The sequence below is a fragment of the Juglans regia genome, chromosome 13 (genome assembly GCF_001411555.2).
Source record: "Juglans regia cultivar Chandler chromosome 13, Walnut 2.0, whole genome shotgun sequence".
Lineage (NCBI taxonomy): Eukaryota > Viridiplantae > Streptophyta > Magnoliopsida > Fagales > Juglandaceae > Juglans > Juglans regia.
The window spans coordinates 495,458-508,417 of record NC_049913.1 but is presented as its reverse complement, the minus strand read 5'-3'; the positions used below and the strand labels follow the sequence as shown (position 1 = coordinate 508,417).

The following is a 12,960-nucleotide window of genomic DNA, read 5'->3' as shown; positions in this document are numbered from 1 at the left end:
GGACAGGGGGGAAGAGTAGGAAAAAGATGATAGGATGATGAGAAAAATTATGATATACACAGGAGCCTACATGCAAGGCATGCATTCCTGTTGAAAATGCTACTGCATTTTTTATATGGTAAATATAATTTTGAAAATGTATATCAATTAGAACAATAAAGTATAATAAATGTAAATATAGTCATAAATCTATGCAACAAAATTTATAAATAATTATAATTATACTTGAAAAAAATGAAGGAGACCAAAAATATCAAATTATTGAAAACATAAAAAATCAAATGATAGAACTCATTATATTGAAATTATAATATGATTGCATTGATCCACTCGTTATAAGACAATTTAGACACACAAAATAGTAATAATAATCATCATAATAATTTTTTTATAAATGAAAAAAAAATACTATTATTTTTATATGTTTCAGAAAACTATATAGATGTAGTTTTTTTTTTATTGCGATGATAAAATGTAAAAATATATTATTAATTTGAGATTTAAAAAAGAAAATATATTTTTTTCAAATGAAAATAATATTAATTTAAAATGTATTATTCATTATAAGACAATTGTTTTTTATGAAACGATATCTTATAGGAATAAAATATTATATTTTAAATCTAAAGACAACTTTTTATTTTTGAACTTAAACATAATATTATTATTCTTTTCAAATTTAGAATTACAATATCGATCTTAGAAAATAAAAAGACATTCTTAGCAAAATAAAATTTTAAAGGACAAAAAGTATTATTAATCATTTTAATAATAGTTTTAAATAAAAATATTATTAGTCCAATGGTTATGATTTATTTTTATGAATTATTATGAAAAATAACATGAAGATAATTATTATTTTTTTCGAATAACATTATATAGGAAAAATACTATTATTTTTAAACCTAAGAATAAATATAAAAAATATCCTAAGTTGTTAATTTGTTCCACAAATTTTCAATCAATCAAAATCCTCAATTAGATTATTTGTTAGTTATTAATATTTCATTCTTATTCTTATTATTATTGTTATATTCTTATTAATAGTATAAAAGTTAATTGTATTTTTAATTATGAACTAGAGGACAAAAACGTAATTGTGCAAATCATTAGGCTATTTGACTATTCTAACCAAAAGACAAAAACATAAATTTACGTTGTGGAATTCAAACAAGAGTTATTATAGAATATGCGATATATAAAATTCAAGTAATAGAGATAATTATGACAAATAAATAATAAATAATACGGGATAATTGTGAGGCCTAGTCCAAGACATATTAGCTCAGCCAACCCAGGAAAAAAATGAAAAACACTATAGTGCATTTTTAGGGTTGTCCTAAGCTTCTCATCTTCTTCCCCGCCCCTGCTCGGTCTCTCTCTCTCTCTCTCTCTAATGCACTATATTGTGCGTACATTGAAGGCTTGCTGGTCACGATTGTGTAGGAGTAAATTGTTTCAAAACAAAGGTTGATTGGTTCACGCCATTAAGCTCCTCTCTCTCCATCTCCCTCTTCGACCACCTCTATCTTCACTCCCTCGGCCTCTCTATCTCTCTCTATCCATTGCCCCTCTTTGTTCCTCTATCACTTATCCATGTTTTCCTTTCCTTTCCATCCATGCTACTCTTCTTGGTGTTGCTGATTTTTTGCACGCCGATAAGTCCCTATCTCTATCTCTATCTCTCCGTCTCACAATTGCTCTCCGTCGGAGTCTGAGAGGGCAATCCGATATCATGGACACTACAACTTGCTCGGAATGGGAAGCTTTTGGACCCTGTTGATGTGTCCGCACATTCATTGGATGAGGAAAGGACTAAGCTTTGCATTACAATTGCAACAAAAATGGCAGCAAACGGAACACAAATGTGCAAGATAAAAAGCAACATAGATTGATAAAGATGTAATTAAAACCATATAAAAAATTTCACTGTTGTAATACTACTAATTTAAATAAACAAACAAGTGACACAACACAACTCAATAAACACGCATATAGATTGTTTCATAAACATATAATGTTAGGTTAACTTAAATATGATCCTTTCAACTTGTTCTATACATGTAATAATAATGATTGAGCTAACTTAAATATTTGATATATCCTAATTAACAAATTTTTATATGTTTGCAAGCATGAATTACACATGAAAATTTTATCTCACCTAATCCACGATCACGTTGTGATAAGATAAATCCAATAAGTTTATATCATGTATAAATATAACCAAGATTCGGCTTCAATTAGAACTTAAACTCATCTCAACTCATCGTTACAATTTTTTTAAATCTCAATACAAAATATAATAAACAATTCAAATTTTTTTAAAATTTAAAATAATAATAATATTTTAATAATATTTTATCATTTCAATTCAATTCGGTTTAACATCCAAAGGCACCCTTAATATATATATATATATATATATATATGTATATATATCCAACCAACAAGCTATTGTGCAATTTGTGAGCTAGGGATAAATTGTGGGATTTATAAATTAAACCGAAATTAACCCGTTCATTAAAGGCAGGTTTGGGGGGTGAGATGAGAATTTTGTGTTTTGTTTTGAAGTTTAAAATATTATGTTTTAATATTATTATTGTTTTAGAATTTGAAAAAGTTGAATTGTTTATTATATTTTGTATAGAGATTTGAAAAATGTATAATGATGAGATGAGATGAGATGAAAATTTTATATTTTGTTTTGATTACTATACCTGCCCTAAGTATGTCTAGCTGATTTGGATTGCTTTTATTTTTTATTTATCAAACACTCTTCATCTTATCCACAATAGGTGGTATTACGGTCTACAACCATCGAGAATACCTCCCAAGAAATCTCCCGATAAGCGTATTTCCCTTCCTTTATTTTTATTGTATTTTTTAAATTATTTTAAATATCTTAAAAAAATCATAACTTCATTAAAAAATATTTTTTTAATTATTAAAAAAAGAAAAAATAGAGACCCACTGTCATACACTATCCACGATAGCATCGTGCAGGGCAGGTTAAGTATTAAAGAGTTTACAGCTGGTGAAAAACATGGCCACAAATTAAAAGTACTAAAAAGCCCAACCAAAGTTTTCTCTTCCCATTTAATTATTTACCCATAATTTCCACACGCCACATGTCTGTCTGTCTGTGGTCCACCATGGCTCTTATTGTCACATGTCTTAACCACTCTATGTAATTTACCGCCCTCACAAGCCCCTACCTGGCACAGCCATGCAATTATAGTTACACCAAATTATTATATTATTTCGCCTAAAACAAAACCTCTTTTTTATTTTATTTTTTTCGAGTGATAGAAAATAGAAAAATAAGTTTTAGATAATTACAATTTTATACTTTTAAAAATATAATCATAATTTTTAAAAAATAAATAATCATAATTTGTCTATAAATAAATATAATATATTTGAAAGTATTTTAAATATATAATTACTCAATAATAAATAATTTTTTAATAATAAAAATTATTATTTACTATAAGTTACAAGTTATAAAATTATAAAATATATTTTTTTACCGTAATTTCAGATGATAAAACTATGCTGGTTAAAGTTAAAGTGACATTGAAATTCATATACTATTTGAATCGTGGCTTCTTATCATGATTTCATCACACCTCACCAATAAATACCAACATTAGTATTCGTGTATATCACTTCACATGCATACTTACCACAATTTATAGGAAATGATAATCTTTTTCCTTTCCAAATTGTCCCATGTTTTTCGAATAATCGAGATGCTAATGGAAATGAATTTCATTTGACTGCTGATGTTGTGGGGGCAAGACCGGGATATTCAACAGGGCAACATCATCCGATAAAGACCACCGAAAATTCAGTTTCGATGTCCTTTGTTTTGGTTTTCTCAAAGAAAAAGGAAATTACTTATTCGTGGGGGAGAAAAAAGGTTCAACGAGGGGGTGATATTGATGGAGTAAATACATGAACATCAGAGCAGAGGATCCAAACTGAATCCTATTTTTAATAGGGCTTTTGTCTTTCCCCACTTTGCCTGCCCCCATTCATTCACTTCCCACTACTCAATAAGGGGCACTGGGGCAGAATAGACTTGAATCTCTCTCTCTTTCTCTCTGCTCTTCCATCCAGTAAGTGGGTCTCGCGTATACTTTCTTGTTTCTCACTGCTGCTAATTGTAAATATCGATTGTCTACTGGATTTTGTGCATGTAATTGGAGTTTCGTGTATAAGTTGGTTTTTGGGTGATTTTTTCTTACTGGGTTTTACTCTTATCGATTGAATTTGCATCTTTGTTTGTTTTTTTTGTTTTTTTTCATTTTTTCTTGTGCCACTCGTTTTTATTTACATAATTGTTGTGTTGGTTTTTGGCTTACTGGGTTTTGTGTTTTTGATTAACTGGGTTTTCTTGCTTGGTCTTGAACTATGCGGTAGGTCTTTGTGTGATGGGAGATAGAATCCCGCCTGGGAGTTACTTCCAGTATCCTCCTCCTGGAGTCCCTTCTTCTCCTATCAGGTCTTCTTCCCTCCCTTCAGATCGAGGCAGGTTCGTACAACACTCAGAACCCTACGTTTTCCGTGCTATTCCTCTTATATTTGTTATCTTCATCGTATTTGTTTTAGTGAAATTTCATCGATACATTAATAAGATGATGTTTAATGGTTTTTATTTATTTATTAGCTTTATAATTGCGTAATCTATTCAATTATGTGTGTTTTGATCCAATTTCTGTGTGTGATTATCATGTTGTATTTTTGGTGTACTGTTTTCATGCTTAGTTATAATCTTTAAAAATCTTCTAACAATTCTACAATTAAAGGAAATAATATGCAGGAGGTGAACCTGTCTGGAGGCTTGCCTGCAAATTTAGTTTCCAATCTTCTCTTCGAGATTGGCCCTTTGTTCTCGAATAACTTTATTTTCTCAACTTAATTAAATCAATTGCGTTTTTGTACTTCAATGAAAGTTCAACAAACTAATAGACAAGTTGTGAATGAAACTGAATACTCAACTTATTATCTTCATTTGAAAATGATGCATTCTGAAGACAAATGCAACATAACATTGGTGGAAGAGCCTCATTGGCGTGCCACTGGATATGAAACCTGTCTTTCATGCTAACCCACTGAGCATTTAATTGCTGATCTGGCAAACAATAAAAAAAAAAAGGAGATGAACTAACATAAAAGAAAAGGAAGCTGAATTTTTAGGTGATTTTAAGATTTTGATTAAAGCTGCCTGCTCTAATTTCATGACCATTACTGGTGACTTGCACTTTATATTACTGCTGTTTTGCCATATCTTTCTTTTCTTTTTTCTTTAATGGGAAAGATGATAATATTACTAATGGAATGAGAAATACAAAAGAAGGGTGTGGGGTCCCCAACAAAATCACCCTAAAAAAACAGAAATAGCGCTGGAGATAAAGAAAAATTTGAGGAATGGTAAAATGGTTGGACCCATGATTGGCCATCATGAAGATATTTGCTTGAGCAATCCACTGGTTGGAATGCTAAGAATCATCTATTGCAGGTGCAACCCGTATTAGGAGGGTGCGCAATGAGTTCAGCTATGTTATTTATTTTTTTCTTTCATTTAGTCAATGTTTTGACTTGTTCAATTTAGCAAATTAAGTGAAAAATGTTTGGGCCATGTTTTCTTTTCTCTAGTCTTGGACAAAATGAAGACTCATGTTTATGCGGCCAAAGATCTTGTGATGTGATTTACTTATAAAAAAAAAAAAAGATCTTGTGATTATCAATCTTTATTTACTTTGCTTCAATTAATCATGCTGTTACATTAACCCCTAGGGGTTGGCTCAAGTGGTAAAGGCCTTGGGCTTGGGGGTATGCTCCCCTTAGGTCTAAGGTTCAAATCTGCTTGGGTGCAAACAATCTCTAGGGGTCATCGGATTTTGGGGATTTTTCCCTTGAATTACCTGAAGTGCACTTGCGGGAAACTCCTTGCCAAGGGCCTGTGCACCCCTGAGATTAGTTGGGACGCTGTTCCTGGACACCCGGTGCCAATAATAAAAAAAAAAACATGCTGTTACATTGTGGGAGTATGATAGGACGTAATGGATGTGTTCATTCATATGACAATGGCAGATACTTGGCTGAATTACTGGCGGAGAAGCAAAAGTTGGGACCATTTTTACAAGTTCTTCCCCTGTGTAGCAGACTTCTAAATCAAGGTCGGTGAATCTGCTATCTATCATTGCTGCAATGTATGCTCCATTCTTCAGTTGTTGTCTGCATCATCACATCTTCTGTCGTGTCCTTTGAAAAGCAGTTTGATATCATAAATTATTGGAGATGTGTAAGCATGGTAGTATACATTCATCCTTATTATTTCAAATTGTCCTCAGCATGGGCTCAGTTGTAAAAGTACTATCGTTTAAAATATTTTTGGCTTACTGCAGCTTTGTCCTTTACCTTTCAAAGATGAAGATAAGGTTGGGAATACAGAAATGTACTGTGCCCACCAAAAACTTAAGTGCATATGCTCTTCTCATTTACTTGAAACTACGTAAAACAATTTTGTTTGGGAGCTGATTTGTCTTTAAATGTTATTTTCAATATGTAAACCATCCATCAAAGGTTTTGGGAATTTTTTATGTACTCAACTTCATTTGTTCTTTCATCCTACCACAGAAATCAGACGGGTTTCCGGCTTCAATCAAAGTTTTGTAGATCATGAAAGACTTGAGCATGAGAGCCCACTCAGGTCGATAGGTCAGCCCCCTAATGGTAGAACAATGGATTTAGAAGGATGGCCAGCAATGCAAGTGGAGGTAATTCTCTAGCTTATTGATATGATGGATGTTTATATTGTTCGGACATTTTACGTTTAGTTGATGCTTCATTCATGGCATAAGCATAACTTGGGTTTTGAGGCAGCCTCTTTTTATGATATTATTCAGTTGATGTTTAACATCACATTTAGTTGCATGCTAATGCCACTAGCATTCATTTTTTCTTTAAATATCTAGCCTTCTTTGTTTTGAGTTCAAGAATGTGTATGCTCAAAAGCTTAAAGCCTCCACTAAATTCTAGCGAGTAAAGCCTTAGCTTAATTACACGAATTCACTAGTAAATTAGTTTTGTCATTTATTCAAAATCATGCCCTCTGTTAAATTCATAGACTATCAAATTTTTGTGCTTACAACTTGTCTACTTGTTTTGATTCATTTATTTAGTTTTCATCCACTTATAAAAAAAATAGTTACTTTCATTTGTTAGCACCTCGACTGAATAATATACTCTGTTATGGGGAAGCAACTGGCTGAGCTTTCATGAAACATGGTAGAAAGAGAGTTTGGGATTTAAGATTGTGATTTGTGGTCAAATCATGTGAACTTTTTTCGATGTCAATTTTCTTCCTGCAGGAAAATGGACATAGTCAAAGAATGGCCCCATTTCAAACTCCTCCAATGGGTTGGCCTGGGTTGCAAGGAGTTCCAGCCACTCCTATCGTGAAGAGAGTTATTAGACTTGATGTTCCTGTGGAAAAATATCCAAGTGTAAGTTACCATGTCCCCTTGGAGTTGATTTTAATTTTTATTGTCACTTTCCAGTATGTAGCAGTTCCTAAAATAAAGCTTGGCAGTATAATTTTGTTGGCCGAATTCTGGGACCGCGTGGAAACTCACTGAAAAGAGTTGAAGCCATGACAGAATGTAGGGTGTACATAAGAGGAAGGGGCTCTGTTAAGGATTCTGTAAAGGTATCATGAAGTGTTTTTTTTTTTTTTCCTGTTCTCCTCCTTTCCCCACCTTTTCTTTCCTCTCACTACTAGTTTGGTAAAGCACCTTACTCGTTGAGTAACAGTGGAATTTGGTCGAGTGTTAATTGTAATATGAAACTTTTGTCTAAACATTTTTTGTCTGTCTGAACTTGCCTGTTGCTTCCTTATAGATTCCATGTAGCTATATATTGAGTATTGTTCTCTGTTCAAATGGTTGGGAGTGGGTCATCCTTTGTGATCCATTCCATTCTTTCTTGCGTACCTTATGGGTCAATTTTCAGTTTGAATATCTGTGTCAAAATACCCAATGCTCTCAAAATTATACCTAAATGCGGGAGCTATTATCACTTGATAGTCAGTGATATATGTATTTTCATTTTAGTTTGCAGTCAATCTTTTGGATTCATTTGTTTCTTTTTTGTCTTTATTTTTGGGGGGAGGGTGTTAAGACTTGTATTATTCAAGTGGTTAAACACTTAGGTACCGTTTGGATAGAGATGACAGTTGAATAAAATATTGTTAGAATATTATTTTTTAATATTATTATTGTTTTGGGATTTAAAAAAGTTGAATTGTTTATGATAATTTGTGTGAGAATTTAAGAAAGTTGTAATAATGAGATGAGATGAGATGAAACACTTTGACTATCCAAATGGGGCTTAATGCTTGTGGTTTAACTTCCCAACATTACTTTTGATCGAAACTCCCCAACATTACTTTCAACTTAAAAATTTGAATTCAAGAAAGCATAAAATAAATCATAGAAGAGCAACCCATGTTCATGATGTCTGGGCATGAAATTTATATGAACAAGACTGCTAACCAAAATCTTTAGAAAAAACTAGTAAATATCGGTCAGACCCTGTATCATCGATCAGTTAACACTCCTTGACCACTTTGCACCTCTAAGTTGCATCAGACCTGGATGATAGAATCTTATTAGGGAATGGCAGAATGACAGACGGGAAATGGCCACCTCCAGTTGTGTAGTGCACTGTTCTGATAGACCTTCAATGGACCAAAAGGAAAAGATAAACCTTATTTGAGTAAATATACGTGAAAAAGAATCTTATGAACATCTTAATCTTTGGAGCTTATGCTTTAATTTTGAATCTAAGAGAGCTCTAGCTGGACACTATTTTTATTTGTTTTTATACAATTTTTTTCCTTGCTTATTCAATGGGAAAAATACACTTTTACTGGAAAGATATTGCCTCCAGGTGACTACCACCATCTACTCATAAATTAATAAAAGAATAATGGTTTTAGACTTGCCTTGCTGTTGTTAGTTGAGTGCCAGTCTTCAAACGAAGTGGTTAATCATATAAAAGAGAAAGTAAGGGTGGGTTTGGCGGGAGATGGACGTGAAATTGAAGCCATCTTATAGGTTAGGAGAATCATAATGCTTCTCTCTTTTGTATGACACTGATTGATCAAATATTTGTGATATTCTGATCTTCTTCCTTCTTTTTTTAAAGATTTTCTATGTGTATTGACTGCTTTATTAAGCTCTACTAGCTCTGTTTGAGTGAGTTGGACTCTTAATAAAATGCATTTTTTATTATTACTTGCTATATCGCTTTTGAATGACTAATGGAGTTGATTGCAATTAATAAGTCATCACATCACAAATGAGGAAGTTAATATTGTTTTGAGAACCTTTTTGTGAAAAGAAATTGGTTATGTTCTCGATTGTTATGGTTCCTGGTAATGCTTTGCATTTTCCGTGATGCTCATGGGTTCTCATGGATTTGTACTTTTTCTCACTCTCGTGATGTGCCTCTGTTTTTCGTTAGGAAGAGAAACTGAAGGATAAACCTGGATACGAGCACCTTAACGAGCCACTGCATGTGTTGGTTGAGGCGGAATTTCCAGAGGATATTATAAATGCCCGCTTGGATTATGCAGTGACAATACTAGAAAGCCTTTTGAAGCCTGTGGTATGTTCAGAAACATGCTTGTTTGCATCATTACTTGACCATTTTTTTACGAGGAGTTCTACATATACAAAGAAATTATACAAAAACAAATCTACAAACTGACGTAGTTTTATAGGATCCGTTAGATCTACTTTACAATAAAAGTAACTTTACAATCTGATGTATCATATCAAGCCACATCAGTTTGTGGATTTACTTTTGTGTTTAAAGTATTTTTCTTTTTTTGCACTTGACTTAAATTTCTCTCTCTCTCTATCTCTCTCTCTCTCTCTCCAGGATGAATCATTGGATCACTATAAGAAGCATCAACTAAGGGAACTGGCCATGCTGAATGGCACACTAAGGGAAGAAAGTCCCAGCATGAGCCCAAGCATGAGTCCAAGCATGTCTCCCTTCAACAGTACAGGAATGAAAAGAGCCAAGACAGGAAGATAACCATTCGATGATGATGATGATGATGATGATGATGATGTGACCCTGTTTAAATTGGTGAATAACTACTAGCATGCTACTGGTTATTAGCCTGATGGCTGAACCTTGAGACGCTGGTCGGCTCTCGAACTCCTGAGGTAATTTTGGGCTCTGATTGTTCGGCACCACAGATGGATTAACTGCTACTACATTGTTTTTTCAAACTTCTCTTCGTGCCTACTATGATTTCTATTCTTTCATGTATCATTAATTTCCAACGTTGAAGACTTTTATTTTTATTATTTAACTTGTAACTGCCCCCCCTATTCAATTTACTCCCCCAAAACAAAATCCTGATAGATTTTGGGTCATATAACTCAAATGTACTTATAGATTCTTTTATATTGACATTTAAACAAAAAAAAATTACAAGCGTATTCTGATATATGGAATCTCTTCGTGAATTCCAAACCTGTTCCCACCACTATGTTGAGCAAATGCTGATCTGTTCGTTCGGAACCAACAGGTTTTGCTAGTTGTCTTATTTCAGCACTTTTTAAGTGCTGGCAATATATTTATCTCTAGCCTATTATTGGTGGAGGGAAACAATTATACTGTCAACTGCCATAACTTGGCCCCTTCAAACTTCAAGCTCCATATCATTTGCTCCTCATAATATTCTGCTTTGATTACTTTAATTCCTTTATTTGTAAGTTATATTCAAAATGTTCCTTTTTGAAGAATGAGCTTTGGTCAAACGTGTTTGACACAAACCATTCAATCCCTAATCTCTTATGCATTAAATAGATATCGTTTAAATTTTTATCAAAATAGGCTGAAGACATCTCAAGCTCCCAGAAAAATTAAAATGATCTCAGGGGAAGAGTTCAAGGGTCTTGAATGAAACTATCTAGAGCTTGAGAAGCCGAAGTAAAACCCCGGGATATTTGGTAAGAATGAAATGCAGCTAGCGTTCAAGGCAGTCAACGCTTTGCAACACACAAGTAAGCAGTCAACCTGACATAAGTGCTAACCGGGTTGAATTCCATTTAAGTATGGATATACCACATAATGTGCTTACTCTTTACTCAAACGTCTTGAAATAAAATAAAAAATAAAAAAAAAATAGTGGAAAAGAACTGCATGAACAATTTGAAGGAACCCGAACTTAAAACTGTGGCTCAATCAAATCTGTAATCTGAAATTTGAGGTCATTTTAACACCCTTTTGATTAAGACCTCCTCACATTTCTTACAAAATGGTATTAACCTCTTATCTAACATAAAGACAGATGTATTGTCCAACCAAAAGAATTCACTTACATACATCGTCACAAGAAGTATTGTGTTTACGCCAGAAAAGATTCTCTCACCTCATAGGAGTATGCATATCACATCCAAATCATGGCTTTTAAAGGAACAAGTTTTCCTGATAAATAAAGACATTTAACCCTGCAAAAAGTCCCAATTCAAATGACTATGTTAATAATTGAAAGACGAGAGAATAAAAAACAAACTCAATTACATAAATTTGAAAACTCGGAAATTACATGATCAGTCCTTGTAGTACGCTAAAACCAAGATCAACAAAACTCAGTAGCACTAAAACAAGCTCAAGAAAGAAACAGCCAGCTACGAAAGAGGCCAGCAAAATGAATACATTCTCATATGCACACACAAAATCTTTCATTCCCTTTTAACCAAATAATAAGCTGTATCAAGAAAGTCTTGTCCATGCAAAATCAAAATCGCATATTGACGTGAGACACACCTCAACTATAATGAACATAAAATTGTAAGGTTTTGGGTCAATCCCGAAGACCAAGTTCAAGTTCAAGCTCATCATCCTCTTCAAACAACTTCAAAAGACGGGCATACTGCTCCTCTCTTTTCTTCTTTTGCCAGAACTTGAAAAGGAACACAAAGATCACCACGAGGACCACAAGGACAAGGAATACGATTAGCACAGTAGATCCAGTGCTGATACTGGAAGTGGCATGAGTCTCAGCCTTCGTACCATCTTTCAGTATTCGGTGACTCATTAGAAAAGCCTGAAGAAAACCCAATGAATAAGAAATCTAATCAATGGTTGGCAATAAAGATTTGTCAGTTTTTTTTTTGGATAAGTAACAAAGATGCTGCTGGAAGACTGCACAAATATTCACTGCACACATTCCCACAAAGATGACGCCTGAAATAGAGCCTTTCAACAAGCATAGGCTACCGGCCGAGGGAAAAAAAAAAGAAGCATGGGCTACCCATAAGTTCAAATCCTAGAGATCATATACTAATTCTTTACAACTCATCAAAATATTAATAATAATCCGTTGAAGCCAATTTATATTCAATGCCAATGATCCCAAATGTCTTGCTTTCGTGGCCATCATGTTTTCAACACAATTTTGAAATCTGAGGAGACAATAAAACAAAGAAAACAATTCAAATTTCTAGCATCTCCTTTATTTGAAACAAAAGAAAAGCGCCGATCTCCGTTTCGTTTTCGTTTCATCAGATATGGGTTCTTAATTTTATTAAAAAAAAAACTATTTGATGAATGCGATAAAAAGGAAAAAAGTTTCAAAACAAATGTATTTGGAAGGGCTAAATTTTAACCCGGCGAGTAAAAGCATGAGAGTTTGGAAGTTAACGAAGAAGTCGGAAACCTACGTGCATCAGATACATATTTTCTTAGGAAGAGATCTGAAGAACGAACCTGAAAGTTGAAACGAACTTTAGAGAGAGAAGGAAGGAAGCGAACAAAATAAAGGAAACACAAAACGCAGCGACTTGCTTTTTAAATTCCACTCTATAACTACGCTGCGGTATCGTTTCGTGAGAATAAAAATGGGGAGAAAGGTTGTCGCGGTAT

General features: G+C 33.4%; 1 protein-coding gene across 1 annotated transcript; it reads left to right on the top strand.

Annotated features, from left to right (window-relative positions):
• Window positions 1–3,894: 3,894 nt before the first annotated feature.
• On the top strand, window positions 3,895–10,537 carry LOC108988945 (KH domain-containing protein At1g09660/At1g09670). The gene is made up of 8 exons (XM_018962367.2): window positions 3,895–4,124; window positions 4,429–4,540; window positions 6,103–6,188; window positions 6,649–6,788; window positions 7,383–7,517; window positions 7,604–7,720; window positions 9,538–9,681; window positions 9,958–10,537. The coding sequence occupies exons 2-8, from the start codon at window positions 4,440–4,442 to the stop codon at window positions 10,114–10,116; spliced, it is 882 nt and encodes a 293-aa protein (XP_018817912.1). The 5' UTR covers window positions 3,895–4,124; window positions 4,429–4,439; the 3' UTR covers window positions 10,117–10,537.
• The last annotated feature ends 2,423 nt before the right edge of the window (window positions 10,538–12,960 follow it).